This window comes from Narcine bancroftii, chromosome 9, assembly GCF_036971445.1.
Source record: "Narcine bancroftii isolate sNarBan1 chromosome 9, sNarBan1.hap1, whole genome shotgun sequence".
In the NCBI taxonomy this organism is placed as follows: Eukaryota; Metazoa; Chordata; class Chondrichthyes; order Torpediniformes; family Narcinidae; genus Narcine; species Narcine bancroftii.
In genome coordinates, this window is record NC_091477.1 from 63,643,142 (window position 1) to 63,669,607 (window position 26,466).

A 26,466-nucleotide genomic window follows, 5' to 3' on the forward strand; every position below is an offset into this window, starting at 1 on the left:
AACAGGGACAAAGTTGAAAAGTTGGAAAGACAGCATCCATGGATAGAGAACCTGGATGGTATAAACTGAGTTCCATTTGAAAATTACGTTAGACAACATCCAAGGATATAGAATCTTGATAGGATGAATTGGGTGAAAGTGGAAAAGTCGATCGGACAGCATCCATGGAGAGAGAACCTGAAAGGGATGATCTATGTCAAAGACGTAAAGTGGAACAGACACCATCAAATATTAGAGATTTTGGATGGAAAGAATTGTGACAAAGTCCAAAAGTGGGTCACACAGCATCCATGGATAGAGAACCTGGATAGGATGAATGGGTCAAAGTGAAAAAGTGTGTCAGGCAGCATCCATGTATTGAGACGTTGAATGGGATGAACTGGGTCAAAGTGGAACATATGGTCAGACAGCATCCACAGATAGAAAACATGGATGGGATGATCTGGGTCAAAGTGGAAAAGTGGGTCTGAAGTCATCCATGTTAAGAGAACCTGGATGGGATGAATTGCGTCAAAGTGGAAAAGTGGGTCGGACAGCATCCATGAATAGAGAACCTGAATGGGATAAACTATTCAAAGTGGAAAAGTGGGTCAGACTGCATCCATGGATAGAGATGCTGGATGCAATGAAATAGGTCAAACTGTAAAATTGGATCAGAGATCATCCAAGGTCAGACAGCAGACATGGATATGGCCCCTGAATGGAGTGAACTAGGACAAAGTGGAAAAGTGGGTCGGACAGCATCCAGGAATAGAGATCCCGGATGTGATGAACTTGGTCAAAGTAGAAAAGTTGCTCATACAAAATCCATGCATATAGAACGTGGATGGAATGAATATTATCAAAGTGGAAAAGTGGGTCTGAAGTCATCCATATTAAGAAAACCTTGATGGGATGAATTGCGTCAAAGTGGAAAATTGTGTCGGACAGCATGCATGAATAGAGAACCTGAATGGGATAAACTGTTCAAAGTGGAAAAGTGGGTCAGACAGCATCCATCGTTAGAGATCCTTGATGGGATGAAATGGGTCAAATGGGAAAATTGGTTAAGAGAGCATCAATCGATAGAGATCCTGGATGGGATGAACTGGGTCAAAGTAGAATAGTGGGTTAGACAATATCCATGGATAAAGAAGCTGGATGGTTTGCATTGGGTTAATCTGGAAAGGTTGTTCAAACGGCATCAATGTATACAGAACCTGCATGGGATGAACTAGGTCAAAGTGGAAAAGTTGCTATTGGAACATCCATGCATATAGAACGTAGATGGAATGATCGTTGTTAAAGTGGAAAAGTGGGTCTGAAGTCATCCATATTAAGAGAACCTGGATGGGATGAATTGCGTCAAAGTGGAAAAGTGGGTCGGACAGCATCAATGAATAAAGAATCTGAATGGGATAAACTGTTCAAAGTGGAAAAGTGGGTCAGACAGCATCCATGGATAGAGATTCTGGATGCGATGAAGTGGGTCAAACTGTAAATTTGGATCAGAGATCATCCAAGGTTAGTGAACCTGAATCAGATGAACTGAGTCAAAGAGGTAAAGTGGGTCAGACAGCATCCAAGGATAGAGATCCTGGATGGAATGAATTGTGTCAAAGTCCAAACGTGGGACACACAGCATCCAGGACTAGAGAACTTGGATGGGATGAAATGCGTTTAAGTGGAAAAATGGGTTGGAAAGCATCCATGGATAGAGAATTTGGATGGGATAAACTGGGTAAGTGGAAAAATGTATAAGAAAAATACATGGATATAGAACTGAATGGGATGAACTGGATCAAAGTTGGACAGACAGCATCCATGGATAGAGAACCTTGATTGGATGAACTTAGTGAAAATGGAAATGTGTGTCAGACAACATCCATAGATATAAAACCCAGATGGGATGAACTGAGACAAAGTGTAAAAGTGGGTCAGACAGCATCGATGGATAGAGAACCTGCATTGAATTAAGTGGGTCAAAGTGGAAAAGTTGGTCAGACAGCATAGCTGGATAGAGAACATGGATGTGATAAACTGGATGTCATAGTGGAAAAGTGGGTCAGAGAGCATCAATGGAAATAAATCCTGGATGGGATGAAATGGGTCAAAGTAGAAAAGTTGCTCAGACAACATCCATGGATATAGAACGTGGATGGAATGAACTTTGTCAAAGTGGAAAAGTGGGTCGGACAGCATCCATGATTAGAGAACCTGAATAGGATGAACTGTTCAAAGTGGAAAAGTTGGTCAGACAGCATGCATGGATAGAGAAGCTGGATGCGATGAAGTTGGTCAAACTGTAAAATTTGATCAGAGATCATCCAACCTGGATGGGCTGAACTGGGTGAAAGTCAAAAATTGCATCAGACAGCATCCAAAATATAGAAACTGGATGGGATGAAATGCGTCAAATTAAAAGTGGGTCTGACAGCATCCATGGACAGAGTTCCTGGATAGGATGAATTGCGTGAAAGTGGAAAAGTGTGTCAGACAGCATCCATGGATTGAGAACCTGAATGGGATGAACTGGGTCAAAGTGGAAAACTGGGTCAGACAGCATCCAGGGATCAAGTACCTAAATGGGATTAACTCGGTCAAAGTGGAAAAGTGGTCAGACAGCATTCATTGTTAGAGAACCTGGATGGAATGAACTGGGTCCACTTGGAAATATGGGTCAGACAGCATCCATTGATAGAGAACCTGGATGGGATGAACTGGGTCAAGTTGGAATCATGGGTCACACAGCATCCAAGAATAGAGAACCTGAATGGGATTAACTGGGTCAATGTGGAAAAGTGTGTCAGGAGGCATCCATGGTTAGAACACCTTGATGGGATGAACTGGGTCAAACTAGAAAAGTGGTTCACAAAGCATCCATTGATCGAGAACCTGGATGGGTGAACTGAGTCAAAGTGTTAAAGCAGAGCTGACGGCATGGACAGTCATGAGCTGGGACTGAATCATCTTATGAGACCAGTGTATTCTGCACAGGTGCCGAAACCAGCACCCAATATGTCAGAGCTCTCCAAACAATGGGAGACATCTACTCTTGGTTGATCTCACCAAAAGAGATAATTCTGAAATACCTCCACACATGATTCTTGAGCATCTCCACTCTGCCTTGACGAGACTGGGAGTGAGGATTCTATGTGGAGTTTTGAAAGGAGGAGGATGGGAAGATCACAGAGCTTGTAGAAAAGGTCATAAATGGTGGTTGATGTCAGACATTTGAGTTGGATTGTTGAGATCAGACAGATTATTGGATGGTTAAGGTCAGACAGATGAATGGATGATTGAAGTCAGACAGATGATTGGATGGTTGAGACCAAACAGGTGATTGGATGGATGAGGTCTGACAGATGATTTGATGGTTGTTGTTAGACAGGTGATTGCATCGTTGAGGTCAGACAGATGATTGGATGGTTGAGGTCAGACATGATTGGATGGATTATGTCAGACATCTGATTGGATGGATGAGTCCAGACAGATGATTGGATAGTTGAGGTTAGACAGATGATTGTATGGTTGAGGTCAGATAGATATTGATAAGGTGAGCACATTGATGCAGTTGGAGGAGATGCAGCAGATGGTATTTGCATATTTCCTTATAATAAGCCATTTGGTCCATCAGGGTTTATGATGGCTAACAGAACAACCTAATTTCCCTTTAATTTTCTCTATAATCTTTTCTCTCCTCATTCCCATCAACTGCACCCTCATCCCCACTGCACATTCTATCATTCATCAACTCTCGAGGGCCAATTTACAGTGACCAACTAATGTATCAATCTGCACATCTCTGGAGCATCAGGAGGAAGGATGTCGGGACATGGGGAGAATGATCAATTGCTACACATAGGCCAGTGAGGGTCCAGATCAGACCTGGACACCAGAACTGTTCTTCAGCCCTGCGTTATCATGGACCTCCTTTGCAAGGTAGAATTTTGAACAGGTGAAATCAACATCGATCTTCCCCCTATCCTGAGGGCTTCTGTGTGCCCATCGGACGGGAGGAGCAACAACTTTGCCCAAAACCTCCAACCTCCACAAGTTGACCATCCAACACTATTCTGGACAGATCGGGAAGTGAATCACTGCCATTATTCCAATGTGTATCTCAAGAAGCAAAGGGAGGAACACACCAGCTCTGGGGCACCAAGTTCGACCAAATCACTCCCTTTAACTCAGGTTCACTGTGAAAATAATAGAAAAAGACCCTGTCAAGCTGTGTGGAATCAAGTGTATCCCTGCGGGTGTTTCCGAGAGCAGAGGCATGGAGGAGAATTCTGAGGGCTGCGGCTGTGACAGAGTTAAGTTGTGCAGCCAGGAGGAGGTGTTGAATGAGAAGCAGGCTGCTCTCGTCTGGCAAGGCTGAGGCGGGAACTTGAGCATCAGCTTGACAGAAGATCAGATATGTACACAAGAGGCAGTGAGAAACCTTTACATATTCAGCTAAAGGGAGATGGAGAGCAGAATATATGAGGGCAGCATAAGAAATTAGGGTAGGGGGAGAAGCCGGATGAGGCTGGAAGGGCAAGTAAACAACTCAGCATCACCTTACAGAGGTTCATTCTTAACGTAATGTTCCTTCCAGATTTCATGGCCGAAAATGCTTGGGTGCTGGGACTGAGTTTGCTATTGAAGGGTCTCCTCAGTGCTCTGCCTTAAGGCAGCAAGTCATCGGGTCTCTCCAAAGTTTTCGACAGACCTAGACTGCAAAGAGTGGTACGGCACGAAGGAAACCAGGTAACGCCAAGAGACCTGATTTGCCTTGGAAGACAGCATTGTTCATTTCCCAGTCAAGGAGACATCGAGGGCTGTGGAAGTGAAGCAACGACAGCATGTAGAGGGAATCCTTCCACGGCAGGGTTCAACTGGAAGGAAGTTTGTGCTTTGCCCTGCAGCAGACTGCTGTGAACTGGAACTCCATTCCCCAAGTCAGTAGAGGTGACGTGAACCCATTCCATACTCGACGCAAAAGAAAGGAGCTGATGTTCATGTTATTTTATGCTTCCTCATTCCTCTCTTGGTGTTGGCAGTAGGAGACAGAAGACAGATGGCAGCTTCACTCGATGTCCTCCTGACGATGACACTGTGCCTCGACTTGATTCTGTTGAAGCTGGTGCAGACTGAGCGGAGTGCAGTGAGGAACATGGGGCACAATCCTCTGCCAACTGCAAAAAGCCTGCGCCAGTTATTAAACGAACCAGAAAATCAGCAGGTAAGTGTTTGCAAAGGGGAATGGCTATGCCCACGAGCAAGAAAGTGAAAATGCATGCAAACAGACGCACAGTTGCGGGAGAGTCACAGGTAAGAGAGTACCCCAGTGAGGGGTGTGTGGGGTACAGTGCCCCAGTGAGGTGTGTGTAGGGTACAGTGACCTAGTAAGGGGTGTGAGGGTCAGTGACCAATGAGAGGTATGTCGGGTCAATGTCCCATTGAGGGGTGTGTAGGGTACAGTGTCCCAGTGAGGGGTGTGTGTGGGGCTCAGTCCCAGTGATGGGTATGTGGTGCACTGTGTCCCAGTGAGGAGTGGTGTGGTGCACAGTGTCCCAGTGAGGGGTGTGTGGGGACAGTGACCCAGTGAGGGGTGTGAGGGTCACTGTCCCAGTGAGAGGTATGTCGGGTCAGTGTCCCAATGAGGGGTGTGTCGGGTACAGTGTCCCAGTGAGGGGTGTGTGATGTACAGTACTCCGGTGAGGAGTGTGTGCTGTACAGTGTCCCAATGATGGGTGTGTGGGGTACAGTGTTCCAGTAAGGGATGTGTTGGTACAGTGTCCCAGTGAGGGGTGTGTGGGGTACAGTGTCCCAGTGAGGGGTGTGTGATTTACAGTGTCCCAGTGATGGGTGTGTGCGGTACAGTGTCCCAGTGAGGGGTGTGGCTGTATAGTGTCCCAGTGAGGGGTGTGTGATGTACAGTACTCCTGTGAGGAGTGTGTGGGGTACAGTGTCCCAGTGATGGGTGTGTGGGGTACAGTGTCCCAGTAAGAATGTGTGGTGTATAGTGTTGCAGTGAGGGGTGTGTGAGGTACAATGTCCCAGTGAGCCATGTGTGGGGAACAGTGTCTCAGTGAGGCATGCGTGGAGTACAGTGTCCCAGTGAGGGGTGTGTGCGGTACAATGTCCCAGTGATGAGTGTGTGGTGTTAGTGTCCCAGTGAGGGGTGTGTGGGGTACAGTACTCCTGTGAGGAGTGTGTCGGCTACCGGTCCACTGACTGATGCCCAGGCTGTCCATTTTGCAGAAATGTGTGTTTTCCTCTGGTCCTATTCTTCCAGATTTTGGTTCATTTCAGTTTCATACAGACGTAGAAGAATGTTATGTGTTCCTTGGGAATGGCAGTACGATTCCTTCAATGTAACATACCTTACTGCAATATGGAAGTCGGATCTCGTTGGCTTCTACATGGCAAACTGAAAGTGCAGATGGGCTCGGCTGTTAGTTGAAAGGCTTTTAAACTTTCTGCTTCTCTTTACTTCCACTTATTTCTTCTTATTGCTCTGTCTGTTCTTTCTAAATATCCATCTGTCCCTTTCTCCATTTACCTTGTGTTTCTCTCACTTCACCTTCCACTCCCCCAATTGACCATCTTTGTCCTCTGCCTCATTTCTCATCTTCTTCCTGTCTCCAGTGTTGGAACAGGAGCGACCTCAGTACCAGGGATAACCGGACAGACCACCTGGCATAGCTCAAGGCAGGTTTGGATCTGGGTAATGGTGCTGAGGTTTACAGGTTGAAAGGGTGATGAAGTGGAGGTTGGGGAAAGAAACACTGTCCAGGCGCTGTCTGGATAAAGGTGTTGAGAAGTGGCAGAGCTGGATGATAATTAGCTGCTGAAATTAAAGAAGGGAGGATCATTACTGAGGGGATTAGACAAAGTCGAATGAGAAACCTGTGGATGAGGTGATGAGATGCCTCCTCCTTTTTATCCGTACAACAACACCGGTGAGTTCTGGCTCCAATTAGCAAAGCATTCAGTTCTGGATTACCACTGCACTGAGGTTTGGGTAAAGGACAAGCAGTGCGAGTTCGTTCTGGGCTCATGTCCAATCAGTGAAATACAAAAAAGAGGTGGTGAAGATGTGAGGGGGATTGAGGGTTAAATTCATTGATCTTTGTTTGTAAATAGCGTGTTGTTTTGTCTAGCAAGCTCACAAAAACCCCAGGGAGTTTTACCCTCTGCCTGTGGAGTTGTCGAAGCTTTGTTATGTGCCAAGAAAACTCAGTGATGATGAACATGATACAACGCTTCAGTCTGATATCACTCGATTACCCCTGCACGCGATGCTTTCCAAGCAAGGAAACAACACCACAGTTTACTAAAGGCACATCCACACTATGCAATATAGAGCCAAACACTACCTGCTTTAGGTGTGTAAATATCCTGAGAAACATAACGAGAGAAGGAGAGAACTGAGTGGCTTTGTTAATGGAAAAGCTCATGCACCCACAGAAGGGGAAATTCGCAGAGATGTTCATGGACTGTTTAGGAATAAAAATGGATCAGCTCCACTTCCAAATACCTTAAAGGGTAAAAGAAAATGAATGGTTACATTGAAGAAAAGGGGCGCGTATGTAACAAGTCATTGTGAAGGATTTAAATTTCCAAAAGGTTCACTGGGACGTAACGTAAGGATTTAGATACATTCTCGATGAAACTTCTTACTCTTCAACACATATAGAGAACATATAGGAAAGATTAAGGGAGATATCAGAGGTACATTTTTTTTTTACTCAGAACAGTAGGTGCCTGGAATGTATTGCCAGGAGTGGTGGTGGAGGCTGGTTTAATAGGGACATACAAAAGACTCTTATAGAACCATAGAATCAGGCCCATTCAGCCCTTCTTATCTGTGCTGAACCATTTATCTGGTCCCATTGACCTGCACCCAGCCTATAGCCCTCCATATCCTTCCCACCCATGTAGCTTCTAAATTCCTCTTAAATGTTAAAATTGCACCCACATTCACCACTTCAGCTGGGAGCTTGTTCCACACTCCTACCACTCTCTGTGTGGGAGGAGGTTCCCCCTAAACTTTTCCCCTTTCACACTTAACCCATGTCCTCTGGTTTGTATCTCATGTACCCTCAGTGGAAAAAGTCAATCTACATTTACTCTGCCTATACCCATCATAATTTTAAATATGTCTGCTAAATCTCCCCTCATTCTTCTATGCTCCAGGGAATAAAGTCCTAACCTTTTTAACCTTTCCCTGCAACATCCCAGTAGATCTCTGCACTTTTTCCATCTTATTGATATCTTTCCTGTAGTTAGGTGTCCAAAACTGCACACGATACTCCAAATTTGACATGATCAATGTCTTATTCAACTTTACCATAACAATATGCCAAAATCTCTCCTATCCACCTGTGACACCACTTTCAGGGAATTATTTATCTGTATTCCCAGATCCCTCTGTTCTACCACACTCCTTAGTGCTCAACCATTCACCGTGTTTGTCCTTTTTTGGTTTGTCCTTCCAAAATGCATCACATCACATTTGTGTGCATTAAATTCCATCTGCCATTTTTAAGCCCCTTTTCCAGCTGGTCCAGATCCCTCTGCAAGCTTTGAAAACCTTCCTTGCTGTCCACAACGCCTCTAATCTTAGTGTCATCTGCAAATGTGCTGATCCAATTTACCACATTATCATCCAGGTCATTGATGTGGATAATAAGCAACAATAGTCTGATCCCTGAGACACACCACTCGTCACAGGCTTCCAGTCTGAGAAGCAATCATCCATGGATGTAAGGATATACAGGCCCTTCCAGTCCATGAGCCCATGCTACTCAATTACACTCGATTAACCCAAACCCCTGTGTGATTTGAAGAAATAGAGTTATGAGTGTGAGGTAGGGAAGGTTTAGATTATTGAGGAGAAGTTTTCAATAAGTCAGAACAATAAGATGGGCTGACAGACCTGTACTATGCTGTAAGGTTATATGTTCCACATGTTTTTGCAGAGCCTGCGTTGATTGCCCTACTTTAATTGCCATTGAGAAGGTGGTGGTGTACTGTCCTCTGAAATCATTGCAACCTGTGTTCTGGAGGTTCTCCAACTTTGGTGTTGCTTTATGAGCTGCAATATTTAGTGAAGGAACGTCCATATGGTTCCAACTCAGGGTAGTATACAATTAGAACAAAATATCTCCATCAAGTCAACTTTACAACTCTTGATCTGAAGTAAAGATGAAGTAATTGATTGAATTATGTGTCGTTGTGGGAAATGCAAGACAAAGCCAAATAGAGTCAAAATACATTCCAAAAGAATACAGGCCAAAATAGAGGTACGTAGTAAATATATAGATTGTAGCGGGCTGCAGTGATCCACAAGTGAACCAGGTCACGGAGGTTCAGGCTCGCACTGGGCTGACATCATAATGGTCCAGTGGGAGTGGGGGGGCAAAGGACCATGGGACTAGTGCTGATAAGCTCTCAGAATTCCAGTAAAGTCAGTTGGTTGCTTCAACTCACTCACAGCTTCTGTGTGGTTATTTATTTTGATCGTTGCACAGCACACCGACCACATGATAATACAGAAAAAACATTTTAAAAATAAGATGTTGATTAAAAGAGAATTGTAATCTTAATACCACTGTCACAATGAACTTTCAAATAGCCATTGGCTACAAAGTTTATTTTTATTATTACATTTTTGACTAAGTTAGAGCTTTTTGACAAGAAGAATATGATGGGATTAAGCATTTTTTGCAAATCATGTGATATGTTACTTTAATGCCATAATGAATAACTGATACCTCTAAGACCATAAGACATGGGAGAAGAAATAGACCATTCAGCCCATCAAGTCTGCACCGCTCATTTAATCATGAGCTAATCCATTTTCCCACTCAGCTTTCTCCCTATAACCTTTGATGCCCTGGTTAATCAAGAACCTATCAGTCTCTGTCTTAAATAAATCCAATGACTTGGCCTCCATAGCCACCTGTGGCAATAAATTCCATCCCCTCTGGCTGAAGAAATTCCTCCACAGTTCTGTTCTAAGTGGATGCCCTTCAATCTGAAGTTGTGCCCTATTCTCATAGACTCTCCCAATATGGGAACCAAACTTTCTACATCTACTCTGTCCACAACTTTCAACATCCAAAATGTTTCAATGAGATCTCCCTTCATTCTCCTAAATTCCAACGGATTCAGCCAAGAGCCGTCAAATGCTCCTCATATGATAACCCTTCCATTCCCAGAATTATCCTAGTGAGCCTCCTTTGAACCCTCTCCAATGTCAGCACATCTTTTCTGAAATGAGGAGTCCAAAACTGCTCACAATACTCCGAGTGAGGTCTCACCAGGGCCTTATAACCCCTTAACATCACATCCCAGCTTTTCTACTCTATTCCTCTTGAAATGAACGCCAGCATCACATTTCCCTTCTTCACGGCCGACTCACCCTGCAAGTTTACTTTCAGGTGATCCGACACGAAGACTCCCAGTTCCTTTTGCATCTGGGTATTTTCAATTTTCTCCCCATTTATAAAATAGTCTCTCTGTTTATTTTTCTACCAAATTGCATGACCATACACTTTCTGACATTTTATTTCATTTATCACTTCTCTACTAATTCACTATCTACAAATTTGCCAACGATACCACCCTAGTGGATTGTACAAAGGAAGGGGATGAGTCATTGCACAGGGTGGAGATTGAAAACTTGGCTGGATGGTGCACCAACAACAACCTCACATTCAATGTCACCAAAACTAAGAAACTGATTGTTGACTTCAGGGAGGGAAAGCCATAGGTGTACGATTCAGTGGTGATCATTGGGGGAACAGAGATGAAGAGGGTGAGCAAATTTAAATTCTTGGGAGTCACTTTCCTGGAACCTACACATTAATGATGTCATGAATAAAACAAGTCAGCACCTTTACTTCCTCTGGAGTTTTGCGGTAGTTTAGTATGACACAAGAAACCCTGGCAAATTTCTACAGAGGTGTGGTGGAAAGTGTGCTGACCAGCTGCATCATGGTCTGGTACATGAATATCAATACCCCTGAGCACCAATCCCTCCAAAATGTAATGGTCACAGCCCAGTTCATCACAGGCAAAACCCTCCCCAATATTGAGAACATCAACAGGGAACACTGCCGTTGGAGAGCAGCAGCAATCATCAAAAACCCACACCACCCAGCACATGCTCTGTTCTTGCTCCTGCCGCCATCAGGAAAAGAGGTATTGGTGCCACCAGGTTCAGGAACAGCTGCTACCCCTCCTCTATCAGACTCCTCAATGACAAACTCAATCAAACTCAATCATTTAAAGACTCTTACTTCTGCACTTTATTGATTTTCTTTTTGTTCTCTCTGTATTGCACAGTCAGTTTATTCACAAATTTTTTTATTTGTTTACATTTTTTATGCTGTGTACATTTATTTTTTGCCCTGCCAATTAGTGATAATTTTGCCATGCCCACAGGTAAAAGCAATTTCATGGTTGTGATGTCATGTATGTACTGTGACAATAAATCTAAAATTTGAAATCATTTTCCTAATCTGTCTAAGTCCATCCACACCCTCTGCATTTCCTCAACACGACCTGCTCCTCCACCAACCTCCGTAATATTTTGAAAACTTAGCCACAACCCTATTTATGCCATAAACCAAATCATTAATATACAAGATAAAAAGAAGTGGCCCCAACACCAACCCCTGTGGAAAACCACGAGCAACTGGGAGTCAATCAGAAAATGATCCTTGTATTCCAACTCTGTTTCCTGCTAATCTGCCAATGCTCTACCCACACTAGGTTTCCTGTTGGACCTTATCTTGTTAAGTAACCTCATGTGCAGCATCTTTCTGAAAATCCAAATGCAGAACATCCACTGCATCTCCCTGCTTGTCTCTTCAAAGAATTCCAATAAGTTTGTCAAATTAGATTTTCCCTTAATGAATCCAAGCTGGCTTTGGATCTCCATAACCTCATTCTTTCCAATCCACTCCAGCATCTTCCCAATGACTGACGTCAGGCTAACTGACCTATCATTTCCTTTCTGCTGCCTCCCTCCCTTCTTGAATAGTGGAGTGACATTTATGATTTTTACAGTCCTCCAGGACCATGCAAAAATCTATTTATTCATAAAAGACCATGACCAATGTCTCCACAATCTCTTCTGCTACCTCTTTCATGACCCAAGGGTGCAATCCATCTGGTCCGGGAAACTCATCCACCGTTAGACCATTCAACTTTCTGAGCACCTTCTCCCATGAAATGGTGACTGCCTTCACTTCCCTTCCCTGATACCCTTCAACATCTGGCCCACTGCTAGTGTCTTCCACAGCGAAAACTGATGCAAAATACTAACTTAGCTCCTCTGCCATCTCCATTTTTCCCATTATTATTTCTCCAGTGTCATTTTCTAATGGTCCTCTATCTACTCTCACATCTTTTATATACTCGAAGAAGCTTTTTGTATCCTCTTTGATGTCATTTACTAGTCTATTTTCATACTTCATTTTTCCCCTCCTGATGAATTGTTTAGATACCTTCTGTAAGTTTTTAAACATTTGCCAATCCTTTCTGTTCCCAATATTTTTGCTTCCTTGTACACCCTCTGTTTTGCTTTTACTTTGGCTTTGACTTCCCTCATCAGCCACAGTTGTGATGTTTTTCCAGTCGATTATTTCCTCTTTTTTAGTCTGTATTTATCTTTCACCTTCCCCATTTCTTGCAGAAACTCCACTCACTGCTGCTTTGCCATCATCTCATCTAGTGCCCCTTTCCATTCTACTTTGGCCGGCACCACTCAAATACTGGCACATCTGATTTTCATTTCTCCTTGTTAAATCTCAAATTGATCTCAATCATATTGTCATCACTGCCCCCGAATGGTTCCTTTACTCTAATCACCTCGGGTGCATTACACAACCCCCAATCCAGTGCAGCCGATCCCCTGGTAAGATTATCAACAAACTGCTATAAAAAGCCATCTTGTAGGCTTTCTACAAAATCTCTCTCTGGAAATCCTGTCACAACCTCTTTTTCCCATTCTCCCTGCATGTTAAAATCTCTCATAACTACCATAATATTGCCCTTCTAACACACCATTTCTATCTACCATGCAAATTTTTGTCCATATTGCAGCTACATTTGGTGGTCTGTATATAACAGCCAACAGCATCTTTTTACCCTCACCATTTTGTAACTCAATCCACAATGATTCTATATCTTCTGATTCTATGCCACCTTTTCCTAATATGATGTTCCTTACCAACAGAGCCACACTGCCCCCTCGTCTTACTTGCCTATCCTTTGCATAAACTGTGTATCCTTGAACATTGAGCTCCCAATGTCAGCAGTCCTATAATGTTAGAGCTAATGGAAGAGTAAATGGTCTTAAAGAATGTGAGCTGGGAGGAAAAATCAAATCCATTATCTCCCTTTGATCATGAAAAGGCCCACTGAGCTTAGATCATAAGACATGGGAGCAAATTTTGACCATTCAGACCATTGACATCATTGAGCTTCTCAGTAGCTTGTGGCCACTATTCACTAGCAGCATTACACAAGAGCCACTCCATACTAACACCTCATGAAAATTAATCCTCTGCAACAAGAGGACTATCTACTGACATCATAAACCTCTCCACAGTCCACAAGGCTCAAGTCAGGAGCATGGCCAATTATCCATTCAAGTCACTCATGGGTTAGGTTGGCCTAGCCTGTCAAGGGAGCCTCACTGCTCCAGTCACATGGGTTCAATCATGACCTCAGGTTGTGTGCGCCCACACATTTCTTCTGTATGCTCCCACGTCCTAAGGATACTTGTGAGTTAAATGGCCATTAAAAATTGTCTTTAGCATTGTTGAATGGTAGATTTTAGGGCAGATGACAAGAATGTGAGGAGAACAGGTTACAGGGAATATTAGTGTGGGGGAGGAGAGTGGTAAATGGTAATTCTTTGAAGACTTAGTGTGGTAGTCGAGAGTGTGGTAATGAAATTCAAGGCAAGATTACCTTGTTTGATTTGTGCCCTTGCTACTGAACCAAGTTTTCACTCAACTGCCCATCCACAGACAGTTGGCGCAAGTGGGTAACTACTTGATCTGACTTGTCAATTGCAGTGTAGCAGCTGACCAAGGTTACTTCTTGAGCTTACCAAAAAGCCAAGAAGAGCAATTGAAATCACCTTAACCATCTCCATGCTGGAGGACAGGTAGTTCTGTCGGTGCACCACTGATGATCAATTTTATGAGTGCTCTACTGAGAGAGAGTCATCACCCCGGCCCCTGAAGGAGAAAGTTTCTGAAACAACACATCACAAGACCTTCCCCCCCACCCCCACCCAAGGATGGGAAACTTTGTAACACATGTCAACCACATACTCAGTCTATATTGTTCAAACTGAAAGATCATGTCAAATTTGCATAGTTGCTGTCTATATTATAAAGGATTTAGATGGAACATCAGATGATGCAAGGATCAACCTGGCATAGCTAACGTGACATTTACATTACCTGCCATCAGTTCAAACTATCAGGCTCTGCTCCTCCAACTCATTGTAGATATAGAGCTGAAAGTAACTTTAAAATGACAACTGAAATTGGAAATGAAGGTTGATCCAAGCCATTCACATGTTTACTGATGAAGTAGTGGGTTATGCTGAGGTAAGTCCTGGCAGGCAATTGCGAAGTTATGTCTCAGATTTTTCCTGTTCCATGCAATTTTTAAAGAACGTAATCCCCATTAATGAGCAGGATTGATGGAGGATTCTGGAGAAAGAGGATGGTTCCTTTGCTCCAGTGATTGGTAATGAAGAGAATATATCTGAAACAGTAGATGGAAGATGGTAATAAATCCAATCGATGTGCTCTTACAAACATAAGCGATAGCAATCCATGGACTAAACAGCTCTTCATTGTGACCTCATTCCATTATGGGTTTGACTCAATGCAGCCAATACTGAACAGTGATTGTATAAACTTTCCCTTCACAGAGATTTAGTGATCCATTCTCAAGTACCATCAAATACTGTTAGTAGCACCTCCCTGGCTGGTCAGGTTCAGTACAGGTTATTGATAGACAGCACTTTCCTCTATACTGTTCCATTAAATTTTATGGGTTCATTGAGAGTGAAAGTCCCTCAGTGGTGCAGGGCACCAGAGAAAGGGGAGAGCACCAGCCATCTGAGAGGGAGAAGCAGAGGAAATGACCCACGGGATGGTGACCGTGACAGTGGACCAATGAGGGGCTCTGCAGCTGAAGGACCCATACAAGTGGTGGGCTGTTAGTGACTCGAGGAGAGGAACCCACAGAGGCTGTGGGCTGCTGGAGACTGTGGCAAAGGAATCACAATCAAGCTGCGGACTGCTGGAGACTGGCTTGAAGCTGGCTGAACGGATACCAGGTCACAGAACTAGGATGTGAGAAGGTGGGAAGGTGCTGAAGGGTCCTCTGGAGCTCGGGTTGCTGATGGTTTGGACTGGCTCTGTGTGGCAGCAGATGTTTCAGGAGCCCTGGAGGCGAATCCATGGACACTCAGTGACTCTTGGGGAGGACACTCTTTTGCTTCTCTTTCTCTGACTATAAGAGACGCTTCAGGCAATTTCTGCCACGGTGAATCTGTCTGCTTTACAGCAGGCAAAAGCAATTTCATGTAATATGACACTGTTTCATTACATGACAATAAATTGAATCTTGACTCCTGAATCTTGATCTGTATTCATACCACATGCTGGTTAAAGCATGGATTAGACCTGAAGTCCCCTTTACACCATGGGATTAATTGGACCAACCAGGTGCACTGTGGGGTTGTAACCAAGTAAAGCCTCCTTTACATGGTTCAGTAGAATATTCTCAGCACAGAATACAAAAAAAAATGTTTGCCAGACAATTACTATTCTGAGACCAAGTATAATATGTATCAGATACACAGTCAAGCTCCCTCTGTAAAGCTTCATCAGGCACAGTCAGTCCAAGTACAGCTTGGAGTAAGTAAAACTCCCTCTATGTCATCACAACAAAGGCTGAGAGTTCAGATGTATGGTGTTGTCAGAGAGTACACAGGCCCAGAAAATACTCTCTAGGCCAAATATATTAGGAGTTAGTTACTAAGTAAAGCAACCTCCACTCTGTTCCAAGAACAGCTCTTTTGCAGGTATAGGGTGTATCAGTTACAGCATGAAATTCTCTTTACATTTCTCCACAAATATGTGCAAGCCGGCTATAGTGTACTTTTGTTATGGAGTTGAGATTTCTTTACACTCTAATAAATATTCAGATGTAGTTTGGCTTTCTTTATACTTTACAGTGTTCTCAAGAAGGTCAATTAAATGATCCCAGTGGATTTATATGTAGAGTACAACTTCCACAATGTTCCATCAAATGCTCCCAGGCTGGATAAGGTAATGGTCTGTGCAGCTCAATTTCTGCCAATGCTGTGTTGTGTCTATTTCTACCAAATGTCCACCCGGAGCTGGGAAAGAAAATAACACACTCTGGGGATTTGGAAATGTTGGACCTCAGGAACAGAAGTGAGTTTGTTGAGCACAGCACCACCCTTGAATCCCATTTACAACCTTTTCCTATTCTTTGGAACCTCTGCCCATGAATTCTTAAATCTGGAAGGCACTGGTTGTTGTCTCTTCAGCTGCAGGACATACAGTGCATTATTCTACCAGATTCGACCAGGGGCACAACTTCGTGAAATCCCTAAGGAGGGCATGAGTGTGCCAATTGTGAGGATTCACAAGCAGAACCATCCACCCCTCCTCTCCTCTGATGCTGGTTGAGTCCTCACCCCATTCCACAGGGCTACAGGAAGACTTTTCAAACCCTCATGTGTTCCTTCTCTCATTGCCCTTGCTGCTCCACAAGATTTTATGTTCATCTCATGGTATGGCGGGCTCAGGCAATGTTGGGAAGAAATCGTTCACTCCAAGTTGGCCTGCAGATTACTGCGGCAAGCTTCCCTTTGAATTGCCACAGTGAAGACGCTCCCACAGATGGATGTGAATCCACAGGGACTGATCATCGAGCAAAGTCCAAGGCTGTGTGATTTGGAAGGCAACCAACAGATTAGGATAATCTAACACACCAGGAATCCCTGTTCTAAGTAGACAACACCATTGGTCACAGGCATAGGTAAGGCAGGTGTTGAAATTAAAAGGGCACTGGATATAATGTCCAGTGGCTTCTATGGAGAGATGAATCAGTGCCTGCTGCCTGTGATCAGTGAGTGAGGCGTAATGCCACCAGATCTGAAAAAGGATCCTCATCAAAGACCAGAAGACAAGTACAGAAGCAAACTAGAAAGTGGTGGATGGGATGAGATGAAGGAACATTGGTGCCCACGTGGGTCTGGTCTTTTGTTCAGTATCAGCATTTAATTAGGAGATGCTTTTTTTGGGATGTATTGAAAACTGCATGTTTGGGCTAAAGAAACATTTGGAGATGGAAAGATCATCTCTTTGATTGAGTCATTCTTACCATATTTTCCCTAAAACTCTACATTGCAGCACATCCACTTCATTCTCTAGAGGTTTTTAGGGTGACACAGTCAGCATAGCGGATGGAGCAATGGTATTACAGCTCTGGTAACCCATGGTCGAATCTGGCGCTGGCTCTAAGGACATTCTCTCTGTGTCTGCATGGGTCTCCTATGGATGCTCCGGTTTCCTCCCACCTTTCAAAAACATGGATGGTTCTAGGCTAATACTGTGCTGTACATCAAAATTTATTTAAATTTAAGATCACCGCAGTTTGATTCAATGGCCCAGTTATTTTCTCTTTAATATTCTTTCTGCATTGCAGTTTTATTTACTAATTTTATTTTCTCCCCATTTAAACCTTCTGGTAGAGTGAACAAATGTCAAAATAACTTCACCAATCTCCTTCAAAATCTTGATTTTTTTTGTGTTCCTATTTAAGTGGGCCAGACCAACCCTTCCCCTCACTGAATGTTAGATTTTACAGATTGGCATTAGCTGTTGCTTTAAGTAATGTCATGAGGTTTTCATTTCGAGCTCATGGTACATGTCCATTTCATTACTTTGTATATCGGTCAAGTCTAACCCTTCGCAAAGACCTTTAGTCATTTTCTCAACATATTAAATCTGAGCTCGCAGCAAACAAGCAGCTTTCATCAGTGACGCTGCATCCACGAAGGATCTGTTAACTTTTACAATGATGGAATATGTGGCAGACCACCTGCCACAAAACTGATTTCTCTGAGAGCAAACTAGGGCTTACCTGAAATAAAGAGCTTACTGTCATTTTAATCAGCCTAAAATTGCAAGGAAAATATTTTTACTTAATTATGCAAGGACAGAAATATTCTCGAAACTGGCATAAAAAACCAGAAGGATAGAATCAACCTACAAAAGGCCAATGCTCAGCTCTGCACCCAGAGTAGTTGATGTATTCAGCACATTTTGAGGAATGGTGCCAGTTTGTGATGCCCGTCTGCTAGAACTGAAATATTGTTTTAGCAACGAATTAAGTCCTGAACTTGAAATTAAATCACTTCAGTCATGCCTCATCTGGTAGATGGCAGGGCTCAGTTATGAGTGGTATAAAAGTTGGCTGAGTCACAATGAGGGGAAGAGGAAATCTGGTCAGTTTCCAGATTTAAATCACCGTCAGGCAACCCCCCCCACCCCCCGATGGAAATGGCAGATGTGAACACAAGGTCGAAGCTCAGTGGCATTTCCCCACCAGTCAGAAAGCTGGTACTCAGTCGAGGTAAATAGGCAACAGAAAATAAGAAGATGAGTCGAGGGAGAAAATCTAGGTCAAAAACAAAGAAATACTCTGAAGATGAAATTGCTTGGTGAATGTAGCTATCATGAACCATTAATGAGTGATGCACTGTTACAATCCTCTTGATTAGTCCGCTGAGTCTGATTCGTGCAATATCTGGCCCCGGTACCCATTTCTGTCTGCATTCCTGCTCTGACTGATGTCCTGTAATTGCAGCACTGACTGATCCACTAAATTGATGTAATTATGAAGCTCTTGTATCAAATTGCTGCAGTGATTGATGATCCAGGCGGACTTGAACCAATTCAACATTCTGCCAAGTCTAAGATCCAGTCACTGCCGCAATTCTGCCCTACCATGTTAGCGTGAGGACTCATCTCCTGTGTCTGAATAGAGAGGTCCAACATAGAACTTATTTCAAAGCCCCTTTCAAAAATTGGCAGTAGCTTTATCTAAATTTTAACTGTTTTCTGTGCCAAAAAAAACTGAGAACTTTAGTAAGGCCTTTTGACAAGGTCCGACATGGGAAGTGAGTCAGGAAGGTTCAGATACTCATGGTGAAGTTGTAAATGGATTCAGCATTAGCTATATGGGAGAAGTCAGAGAGTAGTATTGAACGATTGCTTCTCAGACTGGAGGCCTGTGACTAGCAGTGTGCTGGGACCATTGTCGTTTGTCATCTATATCAATGATCTGGATAATAATGTGGTAAATTGGATCAGTATGTTTACAGATGAGACTAAGATTGGAGGCGTTGTGGATGGCAAAGAAGATTTTCAAATCTTGCAGAGGGATCTGGACCAGCTTGAAAAAATGGGCTGAAAAATGACATATGGGATTTCATGCAGAAAAGTGTGAGATGTTGCATTTTGGAAGGACAAACCAAGAAAGGGCATACACAGTAAATGGTTGGACACTGAGGAGTGCGGTAGAACAGGGGGATCTGGGAATACAGATATATAATTCCCTGAAAGAGCATCATGGATGGATAGGGTTGTAAAGAGAGCTTTTGGCATATTGGCCTTAATAAATCAGTATTGAGTATAAGAATTGGGTTGATATGGCAAAGTTGTTTAAGGCATTGGTGAGGCCAAATTTGGAATATTGTGTGCAGTTTTAGTTGCCTAACTACAGAAAAGGTATCAATAAGATTGAAAAAGTGCAGAGGATGTTGCCTGGACTTCACAAACTGAATTACAGGGAAAGGCTAAACTATTTATGACTTGGAGTGTAGAAGAATGAGGGGGGGATTTGATAGAGGTATTTAAAATTATGAGGGAGATAAGCAGAGTAAGTGTAGTTAAGTTTTGTCTTTCACTGAGGGCAGGTAAATTACAAACCAGAGGATATGGGTTAAGGGAGAAAGGGAAAAAGTTTAGGGGAACTTCTCCACACAGAGAGTAATGGGAGTTTGGAAAGAGCTGCCAACTGAAATGGTCAATGCGGGCTCAATTTTAACATTTAAGAAAAATTTAGGCCGATACATGGATGGGAGAGGTATGGAGGGCTGTGGACTGGGTGCAGGTTGGTGGGACTAGGCAGAAAAAATGGTTTGGCACTGACTAGAAGGGCCAAAGGGCCAGTTTCTATGCTGCAATGTTTTCTGGTTCTATGACTCTAACTGCATCCCAAATTGCAACTCGTTTAATTTCACACAAACAAGCAACAGTGAAGCCATGAATTTCCTCAATGGAATCCAATGGGACAAATATCCAGACAGCAGAGCTATTGTTTTTAATGTGTGTGCTCACAGCAGGTAGGGTGGCTTGCTATGAGCAGAAATCTAACCTTGCATGCAGAATTTAAACTGTCACATGGAGTTTCAGGAATAGATTAAAAAAATAAAGGTCATTCTGCCACTACAGTGCAGTTTAATTAGGAACTGGGTAGTGAAGGTCAGCAGGATTCAGTCCTTCCAGTTAGTAGAGGCATGACAGAGTCCTGCAGCATGAAAACAGACCACTTGGCTCATCTGATCCATGCCAATCATTCAAGCAATACTGCAACCATACGCATAAAGGCTGTGAATGCAAAATCAGTGGTGAGCAAACCAAGTTACTCAGCAGGCCAGACCACATCCCTGGGCAGAAGTGGCAGTCTCCTAAAGGTGTCTGTATGTTAGAAGAACCCTTACAGTAAGGAGTGTTCCTGTTGAAGATCTCATAAATACATCACATGAAGATGAAATGGATGTGTATCTCTGTAAAATGTGTGAATCTTTTGCAGTCTTAAATTTATAAATAAAATGTATTTAAAAAATAGATTGTGGAGGAGATGTTCTTGCTAATTCACATTAATTGTGGTCTTGAAGTGAGGAAAACCAGGATCCAATTGCACAGTGGGGTTGAGGCCCAGGTCTTCGAGTTTTTTGATTAGTTTAGGAGGGATGATAGTGTTAAATGACAAATTGTAGTCAATAAAGAACATCCTGATGTAGGCATCTTTGCTGTCCAGGTGTTTAAAGGTTTTGTATAGAGCCAGTGAGATGTGTGAGTGAGAAAGTGAGTGAGTGAGAGAATGTGTGCACGTGTGTGTGTGCACGTGTGTGTGTGTGTGTGTGTGTGTGTGTGTGTGTGTGTGTGTGTGTGTGTGACTCTGTGTGTGTGTGTGTGTGTGACTGTGTGTGTGTGTGTGTGTGTGTGTGTGTGTGTGTGTGTGACTCTGTGTGTGTGTGTGTGTGTGACTGTGTGTGTGTGTGTGTGTGTGTGTGTGTGTGTGTGTGTGCGCGCGCGGGAACTGCAGTATCTGTATGTATGTGTGTGGTGGGGGTGCTGGGGTGGGACTGCTTTGAATCAGTGGACTGGACCATATTCAACAACTCATCCATAGGTTTGAATCAATAAGCAACAGGTGTCTCCGACTTCATCAAGACCTGCAAGGATGAGTGTATGCCCACACGCACAAATACTGGACTTACCCCAACCAGAAGCCCTGGATGAATCAAAGAATCCGCAACCTGCTGAGTGTCAGAACAAGGCCATTTAGGGCCAGGGATTGGGATCTTTACAAGGAGTCTAGGTGCGAGCTACAGAAGGCCATCTCTGAAGCAAAGTGGCAATTCCAGAGGAAGCTCGAGACAGAGACAGATATGTGCCAGCTATGGCAGGGAGTGCCATTACAGCCTATAAAGTGAGGGCAAATGCTTCATTACCCGGAGGTGGACACCTTCTATGCCCACTTTGAGAAGAACTAAACAGTGCCAACTAAAATCCCTGAAAAGGCTGAGGACCCTGTGATATCTGTCTCTGAGGGTGACGTCAAAATATCATTCAAGAGAGTGAACCCTGATTCCCTCCTGAAGTCCACAATCATCTCTTTGGTTTTGTTAACGTTGAGTGCAAGGTTGTTGTTGCTACACCATTCAATGAGCTGATCTATCTCCCACCCGTACATTTCCTCATTGCTGTTATGATTCTGGCGACAACTGTCGTGTCATCAGCGAACTTGTAGAAAGCATTGTGCCTGGTGTCAGGCCCTGATGGCGTACCTAGCAGGGGACTGAAAATCTGTGCTTACCAACCAGCCGGAGTGTTCACGGACATTTTCAACCTCTCATTGCTGCAGTCAGAGGTTCCCATCTGCTTCAAAAGGGCATCAATCATCCTGGTCCCTAAGAAGAGTAGAGTGAACTGCCTCAATGACTATCGCCCAGTAGCACTAACTTCTACTGCGATTAAATACTTTGAGAGGCTGGTCATGGCCAGATTAACATGTACCTAAGCAAAGGTCTGGATCCACTGCAATTTGCCTATCATCACAATCGCTCCACAGCAGATGCAATATTGCTGGCTCTCCTCTCAGCTCTGGATCACCTTGAAAGCAGCAACATACATACGGCTGATCTTTATCGACTACAGCTCAGCCCTCAATACCATTATTCCCTCAGTGCTGGAGCTGATTGTGAACTTCTAGAGGAAGTCAGAGGAACACAACCCAGTCCTCATAGAGGGCTCACTAGTGGAGAACCTCAAATTCCTGGGTGTCAACATCTCTGAGGAAATGTCTTGGAGCCTCCATGTTGATGCAATCACAAAGAAAGCTATACTTTGTGAGGTGGCTTGGTACGTCACTGAAGATACTTATGAACTTCCACAGGTGTACTGTGGAGAGGATTCTGGCTGGTTGTATCACTGCCTGGTACAGAGAGATCAACTCTCAGGACAAGAATAAACCCCAGAGGGCTGTTAACTCAGCCTACGACATCACAGGCACGAGACTTTACTTCATCAAAGACATCTACATGAGGCAGTGTCTTTAAAAAGCAACCTCTATCCTCAAAGACCCCCACCACCCAGGCCACGCCCTCTTCACTCTGCTTCCATTGGGGAAAAGGTACAGGAGCCTAAAGACGAGTACTCAGTGGCACAAGGACAGCTTCTTCCCCACTGCCATTAGATTCCCGAATGACCAATGAACCAAAGATACTGCCTTCCTTTTCGTGCACAATTATTGTAATTTTTTTTACAGTAATATTGTAAGATGGTTCATTATATGCATGTCTGCACGATGATGCTGCCACAAACACCGAATTTCATGACTTGTTCATGACAATAAATCCTGAATATATGTCAGCATAGAAGGTGACTGGGTGTGTCAGACAACCCGCAGAATTTCCACTTAAAATGTAGGTTTTGGGTCACATTTGCTGTATAAGGCTCCCCAAGTCTGGCACTTACCGCTGAGAGCTTACTGTTCATGTCTGCTATGTGCTCCTCTCGAATCGGCCAGTGTGCAGTGCCTCGTCTCACTGCACATTTATCACTGGGAGGTTGACTGCAGTTGGCCTGACGAAACAGTGTAAACAGACCACACCCAGGCTGGTTGTTTAGCAGCTGCTGAAAACGGGCAGCATTAGTTTCATTTGCTGTGCTGTTATTTTAAGGTATGTTAAGCGGTATGACCAAGTGGGCAAGTAATTATCTGAGCTCTGGAGGGCCACCTCCAGTGTCTCTGTAACTTCAACAGCCCTTTGTAGATTGAATAACTTTTGTTCCAGTCATCATTGCTGTATGTACCCGGACCAGATGCCAGCCACATAAGCATCACTGATGAGGTCCTCTGTAATCTGGGTGGCCAACACGGCCTTACAGTCGCACACTCTGCACAGGTTCCGGAGGGCCCACAGATACTTGGTGCTCAACTCACCAGATTGCTGTTTTCTGGTGACCAGGAGATTCCTGGTGTAGACCTCATATACCTTCCTGCAATACTGGGCCTTGAGGATCTCCATAGCTACTTTGTATGAGCTGGTGTTGCTGATCAACAGGAACATTTGGGGCCCAACCCACAAGAGGAGTAGCCTCAGTCGGTTAGTGTCAGTGATGATGGCGTTCACAGTCGTTTCCAGGAAGTTTTCGAAGAAGCTTAGCCAAATTTCACAGGTGTTCAGGGCGTCCTGGTGACCGAGGGTTGATGTTGAGCTTCTTAGGTTTCAAGAATTGTTGCGAACCTTTTAGTTAATAAAATTGATGTACCATCAATACTCACAGAAGACTGGAGTTGTGAAACTATCGGGCTTTTATTAACTTCTACCTCACTGACTGATCAAAGCAAAGGGGCTATGGGTAGGATCGGTCTCAGGAGGCGTGTCCAGCCAGAAGCAGCCAATCATGGCTCAACAGTGGTTTTCCACAGGATGTGTGTGTGCGTCCGCGTGCACGTGCGTGTGTGGGGGAGAATGTGTATAATGTCACCTATTCTACCTATTCAAACTCAAAACATTAACTGTCCATTTCCACCCTTGGACGCTGTCTGATCTGCTAAGTTGCAACAATAATCCTTCATCTGCTCAAGCTCCAAACATCTTCAGCTTTGATATTTCTCTGGGTCAACTACCTGAAGCCAGAAAAAAGCTTTCATATGATTTTTGTGGCTTCAGTTTGAAACACAAAACATAGGAGCAGGAGGAGGTTGTTTGGCTCTTCAAAACTAATTCACCATTCAATGCAAACATGGCAGATCTTCCATCATTTTCCTTTCTCTGTCCATACCCCACGATGCCCACTTGTTTCTCCGTCTGCCTCTCTCCTTCCTAAATCTGCTCAATAAATTGGCCTCCGTTGCCTTCTGGTGGGAACTGCACAGATTTTCTACCTTCTGTGAAGAAATTCCTCCTTATCCCTATTCAAAATATCTATGGCCAAAAATAATCAGGGGAATGAGATTGATGAGATTGCTATGTGAGGAGGGCAATTCATGGTTCAAATGGACTAATCAATTTCAGATGAATATGATATTTAGTTGGTGAAAACAACGAAATAATCAGTTATTATGTTTCATTAATTATTCAATTTAGTTTAAGGTATTCATTTAATGAGGTAATGATTGCTTTCTTTTCCCAGCATCCTTAAGTTAAGCACTCCTCTAACTCAGGAGGCAAATGCTGGGAGTGAAACTTACCAATAAATCAGTTTTTGGCTGGCCTCTGAAGTCTTTTAATATACTTTCAGCACCTAACACTCCCACTAACAGCTGCTTCTCCAGTATACAACTTCTTGGATGAAAATTACATGAAACTCCACAATTTAGAAGGCATCTCCCTCTACAATGAATTCCAATACCAAACAACTTCATTCCTCTCTATGCACCCCACTTAAAGTCATTAAATATAACGTACTTGATAATCAATATTTCTTGGTAATCAGCACTGTGCCAAAGACCTGAAACTCCTCACCTCACACCATTGTGCTGTTATGATCAGCACAGGGCCTGCAGCAGTTCAAGAACAGACCTACCATCATCTTCCGAAGTTAGCTGGGGATGCCAACATTAACATCCCACAGAGAGCATTGCTTAAGCCACAGTAATTACTCTTTTAAAGATTTTTATCTATTTATTAAAATAACCAAGAGTGAAATTTTACTCAAAAGTGTAATTATACCAACATCTCTTGATTGTTGCCTGAAATCTTCAGCTGTTAGGCTGTGCAGTTAGAAAGCAGGTAAACTGTCTCAATTATGTTTTTTACACAGCCATTGCATTCCAGGAAATTATTCCCAATTTCCCAGAACACAGTCTGTGTAAAAAGATGAGAACGGGAATAAGTACCCTTTCCCGTTCTGACATTTTACTTCCTTGACCCCCGAGTTATTTTCACAGATCGCTTGCAGTCTAAACTGAACTGCAGGTGATCAGTGAACAATGAGCTAATGGGCTAATGCCTTCTGGTGGTCCATCATCCTTAAATACTGCACTTCAGATATTCTGTCTAAACTCACGGAGTGATATGGATATTTGGGGTTTTGGACGCTCCTGTGTGAACGGCCACTTCCGGAAGGTAGGGAGACACTTCGGAACAAAAAAAATCATGCATGTCCTATGTAAAAACCATAATTGACTCTGGTTTCTTGGGATTACAAAAGCCTACGAGGAGGAGAGCAGATTTTAGAGGGAATGAGGTTGATTGTAATGTTGGGTTGAAAGCTGAATTTTTTTGGAATGCTCTTTGGAGTCAGAACTTTAAAGCCTGATGGGGAAGATCAACATCACTCCATGAGATGTGTACAAGGTCACTTCTTAGATCATAGTGATAAGCTGCCGTGACATTTGCTATTTATAGTACACATTATTGCACTGATATATGAACTTGCTCCTTGCAGAATCAGTTTCCACCATTAGGGCCAACAACAATTCCAATAAACCTTCCTAATGACTTGTGGTTTATGTTCCTGAATCCTGGCATTCTTTGCCACAGAGAATGACCTAATGACAAACCAACTGTAAATATTTTCAATCAGTCGAAGTAATGACTTTTGTGAAAAGGCG

At 43.4% G+C, this 26,466-nt stretch overlaps 1 protein-coding gene across 5 annotated transcripts in view; it reads left to right on the top strand.

The window, feature by feature from the left end:
• Positions 1 to 4,398: 4,398 nt before the first annotated feature.
• The window catches only part of LOC138743710 (erythroferrone-like), a 164,660-nt gene continuing 142,592 nt past the window's right edge, over positions 4,399 to 26,466 (top strand). For 4 of the 5 annotated variants that reach the window (XR_011345028.1, XM_069899339.1, XM_069899336.1 and 1 more), the window contains exon 1: positions 4,399 to 5,206. Coding sequence is in view for 4 of the 5 variants with exons in the window: in XM_069899339.1 (XP_069755440.1) it covers positions 5,042 to 5,206 (165 nt within the window). In the remaining variant the exon portion in view is untranslated. The remainder of the gene's footprint in view (positions 5,207 to 26,466) is intronic. The other variant, XM_069899337.1, reaches the window with a different exon arrangement.